Source organism: Pteropus medius, unplaced genomic scaffold (genome assembly GCF_902729225.1).
Source record: "Pteropus medius unplaced genomic scaffold, Ma_sr-lr_union100, whole genome shotgun sequence".
Taxonomy (NCBI): domain Eukaryota; kingdom Metazoa; phylum Chordata; class Mammalia; order Chiroptera; family Pteropodidae; genus Pteropus; species Pteropus medius.
Window position 1 is genome coordinate 908916 of NW_024356248.1, and position 20336 is coordinate 929251.

The window sequence follows — 20336 nt, forward strand, 5'->3', positions numbered from 1 at the left end:
CACCATCACAGCTAAGAGAAAATGAAACCCTTTCCACACCTTCTCTCAAAGTCGAGGCCTAGCGGCCAGTCTTCAGCTTAACCAGGCAGAGGGACTTAGGGCCAGACCCGGTGACTGCAGGAAAGCCTCGCCAGGCAGACCCAGGGAAGGATAACCACCCTCCTCACCCTTTCCATCTGCTAGGTTACTTCATCCCAATCCATTAATGGGTTTCAAAGTGCTGCTGGGGGGAGTCCATTTAGAAGAGACACAACCGTGGGGCTAAAGGTGTTGCCCAGCCCCCATCCCACTTGTCGATAATGGGCCACGAAGTCTGAGGCTTGGCTGCACTCTAGGCATAAAATATTCATTCACGTTGACATAATATATATGTAGAAAAGTCATGGAAGCTCCTGGGAGGACAGAAATGCCAGACAGGTGGCTAAGTGCTCGATGGGAAAGAGTTCATGACGGTGCTGAGTGAGTACTGGTCCAATGCCTGACGAATGGCTTGTTCTGTCCCAAGGAGAAGTCTAGTCTGAGATGCTTTTGACTCCCAGGACATCTAACCATGCAGACTTCTCAGGCAAACAAACTCTCAACCTTTTCCTATCTCACAGGCATCAACTCTGCTTGAGACATTTACACTGAAAAAAGCCTAGGGCCCAATCTTTGGTCACCACTGGAAAGATTCGAATATCCCTATGCAAACTTCAGTTTAGCCTGAAGCAGGCCAAGTTTCAATGACTACTTTGTAGCCATCTGTTTAGCTACTACTCAAAATCCACAGATTAGGGAGAAATTATTACAATTTACTAGGTAGTTACCTTTACTGGGTTCAAAGGTATGGCAATTCTATGAACTCCAGGGACTCCTAAAGCCCTTACTCTAACGACACCTCATTCCTGATTTCTAGAGCCGAGCGGAAAATGAGAATATGTGGTCTGACATTCACCCACATCCCTGACCAGAAGGCAGCACCGCCAAGGAGCCCCTGGGCCAGAGTCAAAGGGCAGAGGTCAGATTCAGCACCCAGAGCGGAGTCGTGCACAACTCAACTCACAGGGCATGGAGCGAGAGTTAACCATGCTCTGTACTAGGTGACGCTAAAATCAAATTGTTCAGTGCAACATGCAGCCAGAACCGACCCTGGGAGCCAAGGGTTCCCTGTGGCTGGAGTGGCTCAGCTGTTCTTTACAGGATCCTAAATGTTAGATTTGCTCTATTCCCTTAGACTCCCAAACTCTGAGAGAATGAACAATGTCACTCATTCCCTAGAAGAATGACAGTAATGGCCTCCGCTGCCCACTGTAGCAGAAGCGGGGTGGGTAGTGAAGGCTCCTGTTTCCTCTCAAGAGCCACCTCTGGTGGCTCCTTAGGCCCAGAGGTGGGGCAGGCCTGAAGCCACGCAGCCCCTCTACCAGGTGCTACAGAAAGCTCTAGGCAGCAGCAGGTGAACTCTGGAAGCCTGACCCCTCTCCACACTTGCCTATAACTGCGGCCGTCTGGACAACAGTCATCTTGCTGACTGCTGTCACCACTGCCAAGCCTCCAGGCCAGAAGAGCCATTTGGAAAAGTGAACAGAAAGCTCAGCTCACAGACTAAGAATCCCAAAACTACCAGCCCCAGGTTACAACCCTCCTTCTGCAAAAGGAAGATGAGTCTATGGCTGTGAAAAAGTACATCTGGAATCAGGTGTCACAGAAATCATCTTAAAGACAGGGCCTAACTTTCTTTTATCTCCTACTTTCACTCTTAGAAGCAGAGTCAACAGCAAACAGAAAAACTCCCTGCAACACAAGGTTTATTTTTATGCTTCAACATTTTCTGTGTGTGTGTGTGTGTGTGTGTGTGTGTGCGTGCGCGCGCGCGCGCATTTAATTCAATGTGATCAAAGAGCTCCTGGAAACAGCTTCTCATCAGCCACATGTTTTAAAGACCGGGGAGAGGAAAAGCAAAAAGAGACTGGAGCTTGAAGACAACAGTGGAGTTTGTTTACCTATTTTCTGGTGAAACCAGTTCAAATAATTTAAAGTGATAGAGGACCTTTGCGGGGAAGGAATCAGCCCAACCAAATCCCTTGCTTTTTTGCTTTTTGTGTCACAGCATTAAGACTTGCTGCAATGACCGAGCTTCCGTGACTACTTCAGCTAGAATTACAACGGGACCAAAAGGGCTTTCTTGATCTCACCTAGTAGCAGGATCCATTCTAAAGGAGGCCAATGCTTCCGGTGTCCCTGGTCTTGTAACCAAAGGAGCTGCTACTTGTCTTGTTTCTTATTTAAAAACATACGGGCACCTGCCTGTAATAGGTGTATCCAAGGCTTACCGAAGTCCGCACTTTTACTGGGATAAGACTTAACATCAAGTCAATGGCGAGACTGGCTACCGCGAGAACAACAAAAGCTATGAAGTGGTTCACGGGAACCTTAAGTCCCTAAAGAGTAGAAACGAGACGAGTAATTCATAATTTGGAATAAGATGACAACGTATGCAGCCACTGCTCTGGGCAAAGTTATCAAAGAGCAGCTTACATTCCCAAATGGCTTGCTGATTACTGCTATCATAACCAACGAGTATACATCCAAGTTCCTACTATGTACTCAGCAGTATGCTAGGCATGGAGGGACGAGAAGACATCAACACACATATCTCAAGAAAAAGACCATGGCATGAATATTTACATTTCGTAAACAGCACAAAGGAAACACACAAAGGCAGTCTGTTACTCTACTTCGCTCAACACAATGCCCCCCACAGCCTAGCTGAGAGTAGGCACTCCACGGCCACTCCCCAAATGCCTAAAGGTGCCAGTCAGTCACTTGGCTTCTTCCTACCAGCTCACAATCAACAGTCTGGGAAAGTTCTCTGGTTAAGCAGGGTTTACCTGCTAAAACAAAAGTTGTGATAGGAAAAGGAATTCAACAGGCAACCTCAAGAGGGCCTCGAGAAAGTGGTTCCCAGTAAGGAGAGAAACAGGTGGCAGGCAAGGGAGCTGGTGAGGTGCAGACCATGCTCCTAAGACCTCAGTCCCAACACATGCAGAGCCAGCTACCAAACCCAGCGATGAAACGGAAATCATCCCTCCCTCCCTCCATCCCTCCCACTCAACTCCTGCTTCACCCTCAGCAGCCATCAATCCATCAATAATGCAAGGGTCAACCACGGTACAGAAAAACTCGGTCCAGAACGGCTTGCGAGTTCCTGACTGCCCAGGTGACAGCAAGGGGGTAACAAAAGAGAAAAACTTAGGACGGATTAAAAAAAAAAAGATTTTTCAGAGAAGGATGTTAACATGCAAGAGAATACAGCAATGGTTCCACTGGGCGACAAAGAAAGACAGGAACAAAAGGAAAACATAAAAGGATGCAAAAAGGACTGCAGCCCCGGGGAAGGAGGGCTCCTCTCTCAAGTCGAGTTTCTCGGGCCTAGTAAAGTTCTCCACCAAGAAGGGTGTGACAGGCAGAAAATAGTCCACGAAGCAAGGGACACTGGAGATGGTGAAAGAAAGAGGAGGGGTGGAATGGGGACGCCTCTCAGCTCAGAGGTGAGATGACACAGAAAAGGCAGTGATTGTCAGGATGAGGGGGACCGAGCAGGGAGCATGCGAAATGCCTGGATGGGAAGTTACGAAGACTAGTCCAAAGGAAGGGATGAATAGGGGCATGTGTGGGAAAAAGAAATATGTGAAGAAGACAAGAGACTAATATGGAGATGAAAAGCAATCCTGATTAAGAGGCACAGTAAGGAACACGGGGTGAGGGTAGACAAACTGGAAGGGAATAAGCAAAGAGGAAGACACTATGAAAAGTGAAGATCCAGGGGTGAGCACGCCAGCAGGTACCACGGTTTGCGCTGCAGTACAAGGCAAAAGGGCAAGGACAGTGACGGAGGGAGGCCCTGGAAAGGACAGAGCAACAGGTTGTGTTAATGGAGTGGGCTGAAACAGCAGCGTCTATCCCTTGGTGGAAAGTGCCCAGGGAGAAAGCTGGCAAAGCGCTCACAATGAGAAACAGAAGGCCGAGAGACTTAAAGGCCAAACCCCCCGGAGAAGAGAACATGTGGGGATCCAAAGACTGAAGGGAGTGATGACTGGAACCCCAAAGACAACCTGTGGGAAAACTATGCGCATGACAGCTGTATAGGAAACACGGAAGCAACAAATGCCAGCGCGAAGCACCAGGGAGCTCCTGGAGAAAAGAAGGGAAAGTGATGAGCAAAGAGTAGGCGAACAATTTGGAAAGGTGATGAGGGTGGAGCTGGTGGGTTGCAAGCAAGAGGGAGAACACAATTTGGGAAAAGAAGCAGCAGGGTAAAAAAGCTGGGGAACTGGAAAGGGATAGCGATCGAGAACACACTCCAGGCAAGGACCCTGAGGGTGATAATCAGGGACTGGGAGAACCGGTGCGGACGGAGGCGAAAAGGCTAGAGAGATAGAAGAGGTGGACAAGGATCTGGGGCAAATCGCTGGGTGCTATCCGAGGAGTAGGAGGGTGGCTGCTTTAAGCATGGGTGGAGGAAGACCAGAAAGGCCCCTGAGAGAAAAAGGGAAGACAAGGGGAAGCTGGGGAGGTAACACGGAAGAGCGCAGGAGGGCGGTGAGGAGAGAACGGGGCTGAGCAGAAAGACAAGTGTGTAGCCTGGAGTCAGGACGAGGTGGGTCCCAGGACAGAACTCGGAGGGGGATGTGCGGAACCGAGAGCCAGATGACAGGGCAGCCGAGGCTTGTAGGATGGCAGCAGGGGCACGAGGTGAGCAGAAGAGGGAGGAGGCTCTGCAAGGTGCAGGGGCCCAACCAGGGAATTCGGGGAGCCCTCGGGGCTCCTTACCTGCTCCGTGTCCCTCTCGTTCAGCGTGGGTAGGGGGGTCCGGGCGCTGGACATGGCGCCGGTATCTCAGGGGAGGGAACCGAGAAGCTTGAAGGAAGGGAGGGAAGGGAAGGCGCGGAGCCCGGTCGGGCGGGGCTTCTCACAGCAGGGGCACCCGCCGCATGGGCCACGGCCGGGGGTGCGGGGAGGCCGGGCAGCCGCTCACGCCAGCCCGGGGATGCGCCGCTCGGGCTAGGCCGCGCCGGCTCCGAGCGGCTCCGGACCGCACCCCCCCGACCCCCGGCTGGGCTGTGCCGCCTTTCGGCCGGGCCGCGCCGCTCCGCCTACTCTCTGCCGCCGCAGCCGGCCGCCTGCCTCGCTCCTCCCCTGCCCTCAGCGGCACTGCTCCGCGCCCGGCACACAGGCAGCCGCCGCTGGACCTGCTGCTCCCAACATGGCCGCCACCACCGCCGGCCCTCGGCTCTTTCCGCCGGCAGCAGCCGGAAACATCCGAAGCTGCCAGGAACGGGAGGGGGGCACGCCTCCTCCTCCTGGCCACGGACTACGGGTGAATTCCGGAAACACCCGAAGAAGGTAAGCTCTGGAGACCCGCGCGCCTCCTCGATTCCGAAGACCAAGCTTCGGCTCTGTTTTCGGAAATCCACGAAGCGACTCCGGGCACTCCAGCCACGCCCACAGGCCGTTCCCCACCCACTTCGAGATGGCTCTCGGCAGTTTCCGGAAACACCCGAAGCCGCTCCGCGTGCAGGGAGCCGGCCACGCCCCCGCTCCGCCCCTGAGCCGACAGCGGTCGTCAGCCATTTCCGGCAACACCCGAGGCCTGGCGAGCCCCGGGTCATTCCCTCGGGTGATACTGAGTCTGACTCCTCGTTTCTTTCCGGCAGTTTTCGGCTATTTTCAAATCTTAGACAGGGAGCGTGGATCGCCAGTGCGTGTTATTATTTGACTAAATAGAAAATAAGGCTGTTAGCCGTCCCTGCGATTGGCATCCTTTGGTTCTAAAGCAACTTCCCATCTGCGTGTCCCTTCGTTGTCTATCAGCTCATAAAATCCATCTCGTTTAACATCCAACTTGTCTATCAACATGTGTGTCACCTGTCAATGTTCAAAATAGCACAAAACAACATCACACTATGAAATACTGAATCATGCCAGTTATCTTTTTAAATATTGCAAGCTAAGGCAGGAGAGACATTCTCATCTTAATTCATATTCCAGTTATCCTTTCTAAGACAAAGAAACTCATGGCAAAGAAAAGAAACACTGGCTTAAAATAAGAATTCTTCAGGATGACACAAACAATGGCTCCCTGAAGAAGTTCCTTTCCTTCCCTGAGCCTCAGTTTCCCCATCAATAAAGTGAGGTAATTGGATTCATGAGCTCTGAGGCCTCTCTCATCTTTGGAGAGCCCCTGACTCTAACAGATAAAGTCAATGTGGCAACCTGGGTCCACTCTACACTCTCTCCTAGATTGTCTCACCAAGGAGAAGCAGTAGGCTGGTCTGATTCCTGTGGCTACAAGCTACCCCCATCCATCCTACTCTGGACATGTTGGAACTTGCCACCCCATCCCAGAGCTCAAAAACAGCTTAAGGTGGGCAGAAGCCAGAGTTCCCACAAGAGCCAGAGACCAGGCTCAACCAACAAGTTCTCAAAGGTACAGGAACAGAGAGGTCCTGGGGACTGTGAGGCAAAGTGCTTGTTGGACCTCTGACACTTGATTTCCAACTCCCAGCTACAGAGCATCTTGAGCAGACCCCCTGGCCACGTCAACCAGAGAAATACATAGCTAGATAGTAGAAAGTACTTCCTAAGGCAACAGGTACCGTCTACAGCCCTAGTAATGCCCAGGCTCCAGGACACTTCTTCATGCCCCACCGCAGCTCCATTTGGGCACCCAGCCATGGGGGAAGAAGTTGGTGAAGAATTGCAGAAGGAGGTGAGTATGAAAGAGAGGAAGAGGTGAAGACAGTCTATTCCATTCCCTCCACCCCCCAGTTCATCCTAAAAATCCCTGAGAATGATCTGCCCTCTGCTGGCCAGCAGGAGATACACTGCCAACTCCTGTGTGGGATCTCATCTCTAAGGCTTGGATCCAGAAAGAATGGAAAAAGGAAGTAGTTGGAGAAGTAAAGGAAGGTGCGCTCAGGAGTCTTCCCAGGCGCATGCTCCAGTCTAAGTAAACTCTGTCTCCTCCATGCTTCTACTCACGCAAATTCTCACCCCTGCCCTCTGCCCCTTAGATTCACCCCTACCCCACCTGTCCCCTCCTCTTCCTCACTCTCTCTCCACACAAGAAGGCCTAAATGGTCTACCTGCCTAGACTTCCTCCAACCTACCCCACCAGACATGCTAGAATAATCTCCCTAAAGTCCGACTCCAATTATATCTCTGTTCTGCTGGAAAGCTCTCAGTGGCCCCCTTGTGGGATAGGCAGGGCTGGCTTTATGGGCCTATGACCTGTGCAATCACACAAAGCCCTACTCTTAGAAGGGCCTTGAGCTTGATTTACTGCTCTGCTGTCACTCTCTTAAAATATTTCCCAAGGGGGCCCTGTGTTTCCATTGTGCACTGGACCCTACAAATTTTGTAGCTGCTGGTGATAGGAAATCCTTTAGCCTGGATCCAAAGTTTTGCACAGTCTGGCCTCAACTTACCTAGCTAATATCCTCTCTGACTAGGTATCACTTGTTGACACCTCCCTCCAGATCCTGCCCTGCCCCCAAGCTCTACCACCTTCATGCTTCTATCCAGGCTGATCAATTGCCAGTTACCTACCTCAGCTCCCAGATGTACTTAAAGATCCGGTTCAAGTGTCACCTTCTCAAATTCCTAAAACCACCTACTTCTCCTCAGAGATTAATTATATATTGCCATACATTTACCCCTCTCTAATTTGCAGATTCATTCATCCGCAAATCTCTGTTGAGCACCTACAACGTGCTAGGCACCATTCTAGTGTCTTTGGGTATATCAGCAAACAAAATAGACAATGATCCCCACCCTCAGGAAACTTACCTCTCAACTGAGGAAAAACGATAACCAACATACTACTAAGTATTAAATGCCATGGGAAAAAAATAGAGCCAGCTATATAAAGGGGATCAGAATTGCAAGGGTGAGGGGGCGGAAAACGAGTTGCAATATTAAGGTGGTCAGTATAGGCCTCACTGAGAAGGTGACACTTGAGCCAAGACTTGACAGAGGTGAGGGAATGAGCTCTACGGGTATTGGGGGAAAGTTTTCTGGGAAGAGGGGACAGCCAGTGAAAAGGCCCTGAGGCAGGGACGGGCCTGGCTAGTTAAAGAACAAGGAGGCCAATGAGACTGGAGCATAGTGAGCGAGGGGGAGAGTAGTAGGAGAAGGCAGGAAGGTGATGGGAAGCCAGGCCCGGTGGGCCACTGCTGTGGCTTGCCCTCAGAGTCAGAAGGGGAGTCGCTGCAGTGACATGATCTGAGTCACTACTGGGTTGAGACCAGAGTGAAGGGGCAGGAGCGGAAGCCTGGAGGCCAGGAAGGAGGTTTTTATGATAATTCAAGCGAGACGTGACAGTGGCTTGGGGTCGGCAGCAGCAGTGGAAGTGGTCCCATACGAGATACATTCGCAAAGTAGAGCCAACAGGATTTCTTGATGGATCAGTTTGGAGGGGTGTGAAAGAGAGGAGTTAAAGAAAATTCCAAGTTTTCCAACCTGAACAACTGAAAACAAAACAGACCCCAAAGTAAAGGCATCTAGCATAGCCCCAGACCAGGTAGAAAGCAACCCACAGGGCCAGTGCTCCAGGGCAGACACGGTTCTACGGACTAGAATGGGGAAGGCAGAGATGCAGGATTCCCAGCTCCGGCAGGTGGAAGGGCCTAGGGTAGCAATTCCTCCTGTGGACAGGAAGGGAGGAAAGTAGCAAAGGGAGGCAGAGGTGCTGGAGTGGAAGACGTCCTTATTCTCGCCCCGCTTCTCAGTCTTTCTCCTTCCAACCAGTGGGGCCAGAGGGCATGCTCATTCTGGCAGGCCACTGTGGGGGAGTGGGGCGGGCGGGGAATGGTCCAGACTTGGCAGATCAAGGAATGGCAAGACCCACTCCTGCATTCTCACTCATCAAAGACTCTCCCATCTTGCAGAGAATTTTTGGCATCTCTGATTTTCTATCATGTGCTTCATCACCATTGCCATACATCGTGTTGAATTTAGAGCATTTCAGAGATGTCAGAGAGTGAAAAAATGTGCATCTCAGAATTGACAGACCAAAATATATTTATTTTCGGTGCCCCCTGCCCAGCCACCACCAGGACGTGAGCTACACAAGAACAGGGACCGCCAGTCTCATTCTCCTTTCTTTGTTTTACTAACATGGGTTGAGAGCTGTGTACTGTGTGGACATTGTCACAGTTACAATGAGCAGGAGGCACTGCTATTCCCCTCAGTCGGCTAATAAGGAAATCAAAGCATAGAGAAACTTGGTCCTTCGCTGGGCGAGTGAGGATCGGGGAATCAGCCTGTGAGAGGCGCATAGTATAGAGTAGAGAGCAAACACACAGAGTCTACAGCCAGGCTGCTGCTTAGTAGCTATGTGATCTCAGGCAAAGCGCTTAACCTCTGTCTGCCTTAATTTTCCCATCTGTTAAATGGGGATAATAAAAGCCCCTACCTTATAGGGTTGATTTGCAAGGGTATAATGAGTTAACGTATGAAACATGCCTAGACCGAGCCTGGTGGGTGGCCAGCGCTTTGTGTGGGCCGCTGTTCTTGTTAGCACACTCTAGCCTGCCTCCCAGTCTTCTTTTAAGTCTCTGCTATATCCTCCCCACTTCCCTGAAGAACAATGGTGGATCAGAAGAGAGAGCCCATTCTGGTCACGGCTCTGTCACTAATGGATCATGAGAACCATTAGGTAATTCCCTTCCCACCTTGGGGCCTCAGGCTCCTCGTCTGTACAATGACGGGGAGCTGGACTCTTTGCTCTCTCTGGGGTCTGCTCTAACACGACAGATTGAATGTATCCCTCAAAGATTCATGTTGAAGTCCTAACCCCAAAGGTGTTGTACTAGGTGGTGGGCATTCGGATGGCGATTAGGTCATAAGGGCTTCATATGACTTAATGGGCATGGTGGGATTAGTGCCCTTAGAAGAGCAGTGCCACAGAGCCCCCCTGCCCCTTCCATCAAGTGAGGACACAGGCAGAAGACTACCTTCTTCTGTAAACCAGAAAGAGAGCCCTTTCCAGACCCTGAATCTGCCAGCGCCTTGATCAGGGACTTCTCAGCCTCCAGAACTGTGAGAAATCAATTTCTATTGCTTATAAGCCATGAATCTATGGTGTTTTGTGACAGCAGCCTGAATGGACTAAGACACACTCCAAAACCCTTATCCAGCAACAACATCCACCTCTCCTTTCCTCCACTCTGTTCTTGGCTGATTCTGTTCTCTCCCATGACCTGGCCCCTGCCTGGGATGGAGGGGACAGTGTCCCTGCCAGCCTTGATCATATGTTCCTGCAGGGCAATAGGAAGGTCCAGCTGCCCACGGAGGCCGCTGCATACCAACCTGGGGGGAGGGGTAGAGAGGGGAAGGGGCATCAGGAAGAAGGGCACCCTCAGAGTCTGTTTTCTGGGAGGAGGTGCCCTTTGAACCAACCCACACCCCCACACTGAGTCATCATCCACAGGCAGGGTACTGACACCTCCGTTGTTGAGAAGGCTGAGCATCCTGGATGGAGAGCCAGGCTGCCATGTTGGCAGAGGCCCAGAGTGGGATACCCAAAGGGAATAATCTGGGGCCTGTGGGAATATGGGAACTAGACAGAGGAGCGAGGAAGGCTTCTTAGAGGTGATGCTGAGTCTGATCTAAGGATAAGCAAAGGATTGTAGGGGAGGAGGACTGGTGGGAATGGGAGTGACCCATGAGGCATAGAGGCCAGCCCTTAGGGAGCTCCCATCCGGGGGCATGTTGGGTGGGCCAACAGCAGCCCCAGGCTTGGAATTGGCAGAGGGGAGTCGGTACCAGCTGGTGTCCAGGGCTCTAACTGGCTTCCTGGAGGAGGTAGGGGATAGGCTGGGCAGTGACTTACCAGTGTGCCAAGATGATGTCCCCACGTACCCAAAGCTGGGCAGTTGCTCCTGGAGCCAGCAGGCAGGGTGTCTGCGGGGGGACAGTCTGCTTTTCTCACCACCATCCTACTTGGAGGACAGTGCCTGAGGTCTCCAGCCCCAAGGAGAGCAGGGGCATTTCCTGGTTCCCGGTGGTGTCCTTGGTGCCTCAAACATTTCCTGGCACATGGCAGGCTGTCTGTGAATCCCTGGGGAACGAAAGCCACGGGGCTCCCTCTGCCCAGGACTCCCTCTCCCTAGTTAATTGCATGGCTCTCTCTCTGCTTAGATGTGTCCTCCTGAGGAAGCCCTCTCCAGCCCCCACCTAAACACTGCGACCCTCCATGGATGAACACGCTGACCGGGCCCAGGCGGATGCAATCGGCCAAGAACAGAACGGAGGAAATTCTGTCCACAGAACACGTCGCTGTGTTCTTAATTAAACAAGGAAAAAGCAAAGAAAGGAAAAAGAAGGAAAGACAGGCTGTTACAGGTTGAAACATATCAACCCAATGCAATGTGCAGATCTTACTAGATCCTGATTCAAACAAATCGGCTGTAAAAAGATGTTCATGAAGACTTCTGGTGACTGGTTGCACAATGTCAACGTACTTACTACTTAACTGTACACTCGAAAGTGGTTACGATGGTAAATTTTACGTTATGTGTATTTTACCAAAATTAATTTTTAAAAGATATTCATGGATCAGTTGCAGAATGTGAACATTGACTGGATATTAGGTGATATTAAGGGATTATTCATTTTTAAAGTATGATAATGATAGGAACAGAGTCTGAATCTCTTAGTGATACCAACAGACGTATTTACAGGTGAAATGACATAATGTCTGGGATTTGCTTTATAATAATCCAGAAGGGAGATAAAGATAAACCAAAATTGACCATATTTTTTGAAGCTGGTATTCTCTCTCTTCTTTTGAGTGTGTTTGACAATGTACATGATAAAAAAGAAAGGAAAGAAAAAAAAAGAAAGAAAAGAAAAATGGCAAAATAGTGCCTCTCTATCATTCAGTTTTTCTTCTCAGCACTCAACCATGCTGGACATATGGAGAACCTTGTCTGCTGTGCATCCTCCGGAGTGGGGGTGCCGGGGGAGCAGGGCTGTCTCTTGTGTTCACAGCTGTATTCCAAGTGCCTGGAGTGGCATGTGATCTCCCCCAGCTCACAGCTGTGGGCCTAGGTCTGTGTGGTCTTTCGAGTCTGAGCTACTGGCCCCGTACAGCTGTCTGAACCACGGTTCTGACCTTGGAGAGCCATGGGTGAGTCTCATAGAGGCAAACCGCTCACCCAGGAAGATGTGGGTACTAAGGTGATAGGAGGACTCACCCCAGGTCAGGGAGAGGGAGTGAGGGGACAGGGCAGAGTCTAGATGGGAGAAGGCCCAATGAGTGGCCCAAGCTCATGTGGACATCGTTGTACCAGTCACTGCTTTTGTGGTCTCCAAATTCTGAGCCCAGCCTGAGCTGGGTCACAGGTTGCTGAGTGAGGCCAGGGCTAGCAGGCGGGGCCTACTCAGGGGCCCAGGACCGAACTTCTGGAGAAAGGGGGCAGGTGAGGAGCAAGACTCCATCCATTCTAAAGGCCTCAGCTTGGTTCCCAGCCATTGTCACCTGGGACAGGTGACATGAATCACCTTCCACATCTGTGCTGACCCTTTCCAATTGGCATTGCCGACAAGTGCTAGGACCCCAGGGACTCTGGAAATTGGGATGGCGAGGACACTGGGCACCACCAGCAGTGTGCTGTAGCGTGGGGTGGGGGCTGTTTGTCATTGCAAATAACCTGTCTCCCACCTGAGTCTAGCCTTGCCCTTCCTCCTGAACCTATGGGTGCCCAGGGCTGTCCCAGAGGGATGTCATGATCTTCTTAAAGCAGAAACAGGCCATATGTGGCAGGAGGCAACAGCCCAGACAGACCTGGGATAGGCCTACCTCCGCTCCTTTATCAGCTCTGGAAGAGCAGGCAGGTCACCTGGTTCGTCTCGTGGTGCCTCAGTTTCCTCACCTGTGCAACAGGCAGGGTGACTCTCAGTGGAAAACAGGGCAGGTACTCTGTCTGCACTCCGCAGTTCCTAGCACAGCACCTGCCCCCGGGGCCTGCATTCACATTTGTGGAATCTGAGCCGGCGAGATGGTCGCCCCCTACCTGCTGCCCCTTGCTGTTCCCGCTTCTTGGGTCTCCTAGGTGTGGAGCTCGAGGTCTGAGCCATTGACGTTGGTGTTGGGGAGGCCGAAAGGCCTGCGCTGCTTCCTTCCCTGGAGGCTGGTGCATTCTGTGCCAGGAACGATGTTCCCTCCAGGCGAGAAGCACTGAGCAGATTTGGCGGCGAAGGCTCAGGGCTGAGGAACTTGGTTCCAGCGAGGCGGGAAGACACAAGACACATAGGGTGCAGGGGAGCCACCTTACCTATCACCACACCTGCAAGCAGCAGCCCCCTCCCTGCTTGTGCTGTGTTGGGGAGGTCGGCTGGGGGCCTCCTTCCCAACAGATCTAGTGATGGACACAGAGAGGCTGCCATCCCATCAGAAACACTCTCCTATCCCAGCCCCATCCCTCTACCATGCCTTAGGGGCGTGCAGGACTTTACAGTTTACAAAGGGCCCGAATGCCATCTCATTTCAGCCACACAGCACCCCAGTCATTGGGACAACAACCCAGAACAGACAGAATAACACTCCACAGACCAGTTGGCACTGAAAAAAGTCACATAGGAAAAACACACCAAGAGGGCACTTGACAAACATTTACTGATTTATTGAGCACCTGCTACGTGCCAGGCCCTATGCAGGGCTCTAGGAAAACAAAGTCACTGCAACCTAGTCCCTGCCCAGAAGGAGCTCACAGTCTAGTGGGCCAAACCGTAAATCACATTAACAGCAGAGCAGGTGCATTTAGCTTCACGAATTTACAACGAGCTTGTATATACGTTTTCTCAATTGTGAACATCCAGCAACACAGCCACGTTGTTTAAAAGCACATCGGCATAAATGTAAACACAGTCACAGGATTGAAAGGATGGACAGAAATCACCTGCAATAATTCATGTTTGTTTCAGAGCCAGATTTTCAGCATTATTTATCCGTTCCTATGAGGGAGGATACAAGTTTTGCCAATCTGCAGAAAGGTGGTAGAGACCCGGGGGACTTGCACGGCCCGCCTGACATCACGCACTGGTGGAGGCACCTTAGGCTCACACACGGTTCCTGAATCTTGGCCCGCCTTCTCTCCGCCACATACTAGTCTTCTAATCTCCCCTGCACAAAGGTCCCACACATCCTTGGGCTCCAAGCAAGTCAGATGGGGAGAAGAGACCATGCCCCCTGAGTCAACCACACTGTGATCCATGCTGGTCCAGGGTGACACCAGCTCTGATAAGCACACAGCACAGCACCTAGGTCCAGATCCTTCCTGATTTAAAAATTAGTTTCTGGATGGTCTCAAAATCTGGCTAAGTGTCATTCAGGAACCACTGCCCTCGAGTCCTAGCTGTGCCCTCTCCCTGAACGCTCGGTATTTCTCAGGAGCAGACAGCAGTCCAGGTGCAGAGCGGGACTGTCCTATTCATCTCACTGGCCCCTGGATTCTCAAGTGGGGTTTGGGGCCTAAGGGAGCGCCCTGAGCTCCTCCACAGAATTCCATATTACCAAAGGGGAAAAACCACCCCCGCCCCCCAAATGATTTGGCCTGTGATGGTTTAGGAAGGTAAGGTAAGAAATCTGGTAGAGACCCAAAGTGGGCCATCTCCCGGCCTGGGGAATGGGGAAACCAGGTTAAGGCTCGGGTTTAATTAAACGGAGGGGAGGGTAGGGCGGGACAAAGCTGTGTGGCTGAGTGTGTGGAGCTGAAAGGTTGGAGGCAGGGTTGCATCTGGGACCCAATGGCCACCTCCCCACAGTGGGGCAGGGGAGGGGGGCCTGTCCCCTGCTGCAGGCTGGCCACAACTATTTCACTTTAGAAGGGTAAGGATAAGCCTCAGCTCTTAGGGTGTGAGCTCCTGGGCAGCCCCAATGTGGCCTCTTTTGGACAGTGGTCTGTCAAGAGTCAGAAAGTAGAATATGCTAAAGAAGAGGTGTTTCTGACCCCATCCCAAGGCAGGGGTAAGGGAAGGGGGCAAGGTGCTCCTTTGTGACTGACGCCAAGTCAGCCCTAGACCTCTGGCCCAATAAAACCCTGCCACCTCTGGGGCAGGGGACAAGCGGCTTTCTGGCTCCCGCCCAGAACCTTTTGGCCTTCCTGCCTATCGAGGTTGTTCCAGGAGGCCAGATATCCTGCTAGCAAACCCCATCCCCCAATGATGGCCCAGACGGAACTCTCTTAATAAAAAAAAATAATTTATTGTCAACAAAGGAGATATATACAACAGGAAAATAGGAAAAAAGTGTGGGAGTGAACTGGAGGCCCCAGGTGGGCTGCTTGGGCCTCCTGCAGGGATGGAGCGGGAAGAGGTAATGGAGGCCTCCTGGTTAAGGAGCCTGAACAGGTGGGGGAGGAGAGGCGTCCCCCGAGGTAGTGGGACTCAGTTCAAACCCCATGATGACCACCTCTTATGTAAGGCACTGTGCCAAGGGAGAATGGTGAGGGGCTAAGAGAGAGGGTGGGAGGTCGGGGGACAGAGAGGTCTGGGTCAGCAAAAGGATCGGGGTGGGTGTTCTCCACAGGCCCAATGCCCTACCTCACGACAGCCTCGGCTGCCCTCGCCCACCTTGCCCGGCAGACATCTTCCAGGGACCCCGACTAACTGGACTCCGCTGCCTTCCTCCCCTTCATCCTGCCTCAGCACCTGGCTTTGCTCTCTATCAGGTGGCAGAGTTGGCGGCTCCAAGTAAGAAGCTAAAAGGGGCCGCTGTCTCCTCTACCCGCTCCGCCGCCTTCGCCATCCCCTCCCTGGGAAAGCGAGAACCTACACACCACTGCCCGCCTCTGGCTTTCCCCCCACCGTGGTGCTGGATTCCGACAGAACCGCGGGCCAGTCTGGAGTGTCACCTGCTCCCACACCCTTGGTGCCTTGGGGGTGCTTGGACCAGTCTTGAAGGAGGCTGACCGCCGGGGGCTCCTCCATCCGCACGCGGATAACCTGGAGATCCAGTGTCCCTCGGAGCCCCGGAGGGGGAGCTGGGCAGGAAGGGGAGCAGAGGGCAGAGTCAGGGCCCTCCAGACACCCCACCATGTCCAGAGCCCGGTGCCTGATGCGAGGGGAAGCTCCATTCTTCGTTGGACCAAGGACCACTACCATCCAGAAAGCAGGATCACACACCTCCTCAGGAATAAAAGCCAAACGCCCAGCATCGTCTTCCTCCCTCGTGTATTTTGGCTAGCGCCACCTTCTTTCCCTAACTCTGAGCTTTAGCTGGCTCCATTTCATCTAAATCTTACTGGGCATCCTAGCCTGACGGGCTTTGCCCTGTATGGGCAGAAGTGATGGGTAGGGAACACCCAAGAGAATGAAACCTGGCCTTGCCCACCAAGGAGCTCCTGAGTGAATCTGCAGGGCAGGGCAGAGAGCCGCGGACGGAGCCCTGGGCAGCACCTGGCTCTGCTTTCAGCCTGGACCAGGCTCTTCATCTTCTGAGAATCAACACCTACCACCCAAGCACCAGACGTCCGCCTTAGCTGGTGAAGCTACTCATGAGGCGAAACAGCCTCAAGGTAGCAGAAAGCAGACTGCTGATGGCTACCGCACGGCCACAAAAATGTCCCTGGTGACAAGGGCATGGCACCTACAAGTTACTTAACCTTGAGGAGCAAAACAGAAAAATGGAGATGGCAACCGCTGCGATGCCTGCGCCGAGTGCATCGGTGTGTGGTTTTCTTCTAGTTTCAGAGCCAGTGATTTAAAATGTGGCAGAGAAACGGGCACGATTTTATTGTACGGTTTGCTAGGGTTTAAATGACTTAATGGCTGCCACTGCGTTGTACAATCGAACAAATTCTGCTTTGTATTTGAACCTGGTTTGTCTCCCTAAGAAAACATAAGCTCTTTGAGGGCAGGCTGAATCCCACTCATTTGCTCCTTAATTCAATAATAACTTGCTGGGCCAACACAGTGCCCGACACTTCCAGTTCATGGAGACCAAGTGGCTTTCTTGGAATTTGTTCCAGTGGTGAGAGCCAACCAACAGAATGAACAAAAGATGCAACAGGATATATACTGACAGAAACAAAGGACATAGGCCAGGGAAGGGGACAGGGGTCTCGCATAGCTGATAACTGGAGCAAAGATGGACAAGAAGTGAGTTAGCTATGCAGGGAGCTTGGGAAACAGCATTCTGGCCAGAAGGAAGAGCGAGTGCAGGCACCCCAGCGGAGCGCACCTGCCGCTGTAGGAACAGCAAGGCCGGGGCCTGCTGAGCGAGTGGGTGGGGGAGGGGAAGTAAAGATCCTGGGGCGAGAACCGCATCACCACGAAGATCCTGGCTTTTATCTGGAGTATGACTGGGACCAGCACGGAAAGGGCTTTGAGCAGAGCACAGCCAGGATATGACTTTGTTTTCGATAGGGACACTGGCTGTTGCATGAGAACAGACCAGAGTGGGCAAAGATCAGAAGCCAGAGACAAGCTGGGCAGCTGTTACAGGAACCAGGCAGGAGACGGCTTGGTCTAGGGTAGCAGCAGTGGAGGTGCTGCCAGGAGGGTGAACTCTGAATACGCCTGGAGGTCGGGCTAACAGATTTCCTAGACTGATATGGTGGTTTGAGAGAGAAGACTGACTCCTCCAAGGGCTTGACCCAGGCCAACTGAAGAATGAGCGGCCATCTTCCTGGGAGAGGTTTGCTTGGGGTGAGGGGAGGGGGCCGTGGGCTTTGTTTGGATATGTCAGGCTTGACCTTTTAGACAACCAAGCAGGGGTGTCACATAGGCCAACAGGAAGGGAGGCTAGAATCAAGGGGAGAGGTCCAGGCTGGAGGGTCAAGGCAGGAACCGTGAGCATATGAATGGTACTTAAAGTTGTGATTCTAGGTGGGGACACCCAGGGAGTGAGTACAGATCCTGTGGTTGAGGTATTCATTCGTTCACTGAATATGTATGTAAGCAGCACTGATTCTATGCCAGGCACTGGAGCCAGGCACTGGAGATATCACAGTAAATGACCAGGCAAACATCCTGACTTTGCAAGGGCTTACATTCCAGAACGGGGAAGGAAGACAGTAGGCTCCAAACCTGAGGAGCCGTAAACAGTCAAGTGAAACGGGACAGCTACTGCGACAGGAAAACAACCAGGAGTTGCTGCCAAGAAGCCGAGGGCAGAAAGTGCCTCCAGGAAGAAGGGAGGGGTGGGTTCACGGTTACTGCCAGGTCAGAGACGATGAGAACTGAGCGCCAGATTTAATTTTATGGAAGTCAATGGCGACCTTGCCAAAAAAAATTTTAGTGCATGTGGTGGGGTGAAGATGAGAGTTTGACTGAAGTGTTTCCGAAAAGAGACTGGAAGCAGTACAGAAAATGCTTCTCGGCTTTGCTGAAAAGGCTTAGCGACAAACGGGACAGTGGCTAGGAGGAATGAAGGGTCAAGAGAGAAATATCAGCTTCGTGAAGGCTGCTGAGCAAGATCCATGAGAACCGATGGGTGCGACAGAGAACTGATGGCCAGGGAAAGGGGACTGGCTCTAATGATGGGTCTCGAAGTGCCGGCCTTTGCAGGGGCAGTTCAGTCACAGCGGTGGGAGTGACGGCAGAGGATATGGCCCTGGGTGGGGGAAGGAAGGAGCTGGTGGACGTCCTTGGCACTGCGGGCAGGGTGTCTGTGTGGGCATAATGGAAACCCGCAAAGGTAAGGGGCCCTGAGGGAGTGAGTGCCTTACCCCCTGAGGCTGCATCCTCTTCTGTAAAATGGAAATCACAGTACTTAATACATGATGGTGTGTGGACGTAAGGAGATAACATTACGAGTCCAGCACATCGTAAGAGCTAGGTTAGAGACCTTAAGACAAAGGAATTAAATTCAGTCAAGCTGAGCCCCTTTAGCACCCCAACCCAGAACCGCCCCCTTCCCTCCTCACCTAGCCCATTCCATGCTTTCTTCCACATCTGTGCGCATGGGGGGGGCCTGACTCCATTTCTCTTGTTTTTCATTAAGGCTTCTCTCTGAGCAGTGACCCTGGAAATGTCACCGCCGGAATGACAGGTGAAGGCGGCCACCATCCAACCACTCATCTGTCAGTAGATCCTTACTAAGGGCTTTCTTTGAGCCAGGTACTGTTCGAGGTGTTGAGGTCACAGCAGTGAACAGACCCTGCCCCTAACCTTCATGAAGCTCAAACTCACATGCATTCGCTCGCTCGCTCACTCACACACACTCCCTCTCTCTCACACACACACACACACACAAACACACGCACACTCCTTTTTCCTTGGCCTGGGAACTCATGGGGTCTGGCCAAGGTATCCTAAGCCAGATCTCGAGGTCCAACCCAAATTAATCACTAGTAAGACAAAGAGGCTTTTTTCCAGTATTCGTGAGTAGACCCTCAGGGTAACCTTCTCTCCTGGCCTGGGGCGCCCTCCCCACCTTCATCCTGCAAGGCCCTTGGAAAGTTCCAGAAATCTTCTGACTGCTTCACACTCCTATCCATCAGCTCGGCTGACCTGACCACAGTGAAATTTCCAACTTCTAAATCTTTGGTTTTTAAACTTTTTAAAGTGGTAGGATCTTTATTCAGATAAAGTCTTCAAATAAAACAACTCAAAGTAGACACATGCTGGGTGGAGCCTCACGGTTTCTGAGAAATCCGTTCAAGCTTTGGGTTCTTGAAATAGCCCGAAACCAACAGTCTGGAGCCTCCGCTCTGCACAGACCTGGCGCGGGTGCCCCGCTATTCTCGATCTGCTCCACTGCCTCCGACCTATACCCCCCGACAGACTGTGAGCTTCTTGGGAACAAATGCTGCCTCGCTCGCGTTACTTCCCAGAGTGCTTTGCTCGGGGCTGGGCTGCGGGAACACTTGCCGCATCATTTAGTGTCTTCTGCGGCTTCCGGGCCACGTCCGGCCTCCACAGATCCCGCCACTGCTGGGAATGCCTGTCAGTCCCCTCCATCCCTTACGTCAATCAGCTTGTTGAACCCCAAAGTCTCAGGCTTTGCCCACTCACCCCAAAGGAACCTGAGATCTCAGGGATTTCCTCCTCAGCTACTCACCACTCCAGACAGGTGGAGTTTGGGCACAGGGTACCCCAGGGCTCAAAATGAAGTCTCCCTTTCGAGAACGAAACCAGAAGACCCACTGAACAGTGGAAGAGGTCAGCCATTTAGAGCAGCGATCCACCGAAGAGAACGAGGCGGCTCGGACATGCTTATGTCCCAGCAGAGCGCAGTCTCAGGGGGCAGGACTGCGATGCGACTCAAGCTGAAACTTGAGACAGTTAAAACCGTGATCTACACGAAGGGATGAGGCCTGCCTCGAGATCGGAAAAAGCGCGGCCTGTTT

General features: G+C 52.2%; 2 protein-coding genes across 10 annotated transcripts in view; both read right to left on the minus strand.

Moving 5' to 3' along the window:
• MARK2 (microtubule affinity regulating kinase 2) overlaps nucleotides 1–5453 on the minus strand; it is a 52949-nt gene extending 47496 nt beyond the window's left edge. For 2 of the 9 annotated variants that reach the window (XM_039859999.1, XM_039859995.1), the window contains exon 1: nucleotides 4810–5453. In XM_039859999.1, the coding sequence (XP_039715933.1) occupies nucleotides 4810–4863 (54 nt within the window). In that variant the 5' untranslated portion in view covers nucleotides 4864–5453. The remainder of the gene's footprint in view (nucleotides 1–4809) is intronic. The other 7 variants (XM_039860005.1, XM_039859998.1, XM_039859997.1 and 4 more) reach the window with 6 other exon arrangements.
• A 9770-nt stretch (nucleotides 5454–15223) lies between these two features.
• The window catches only part of SPINDOC (spindlin interactor and repressor of chromatin binding), an 11646-nt gene continuing 6533 nt past the window's right edge, over nucleotides 15224–20336 (minus strand). Inside the window, exon 6 of the mRNA XM_039860012.1 lies at nucleotides 15224–16025. Coding sequence (XP_039715946.1) covers nucleotides 15814–16025 — 212 coding nt within the window. The 3' untranslated portion in view covers nucleotides 15224–15813. The remainder of the gene's footprint in view (nucleotides 16026–20336) is intronic.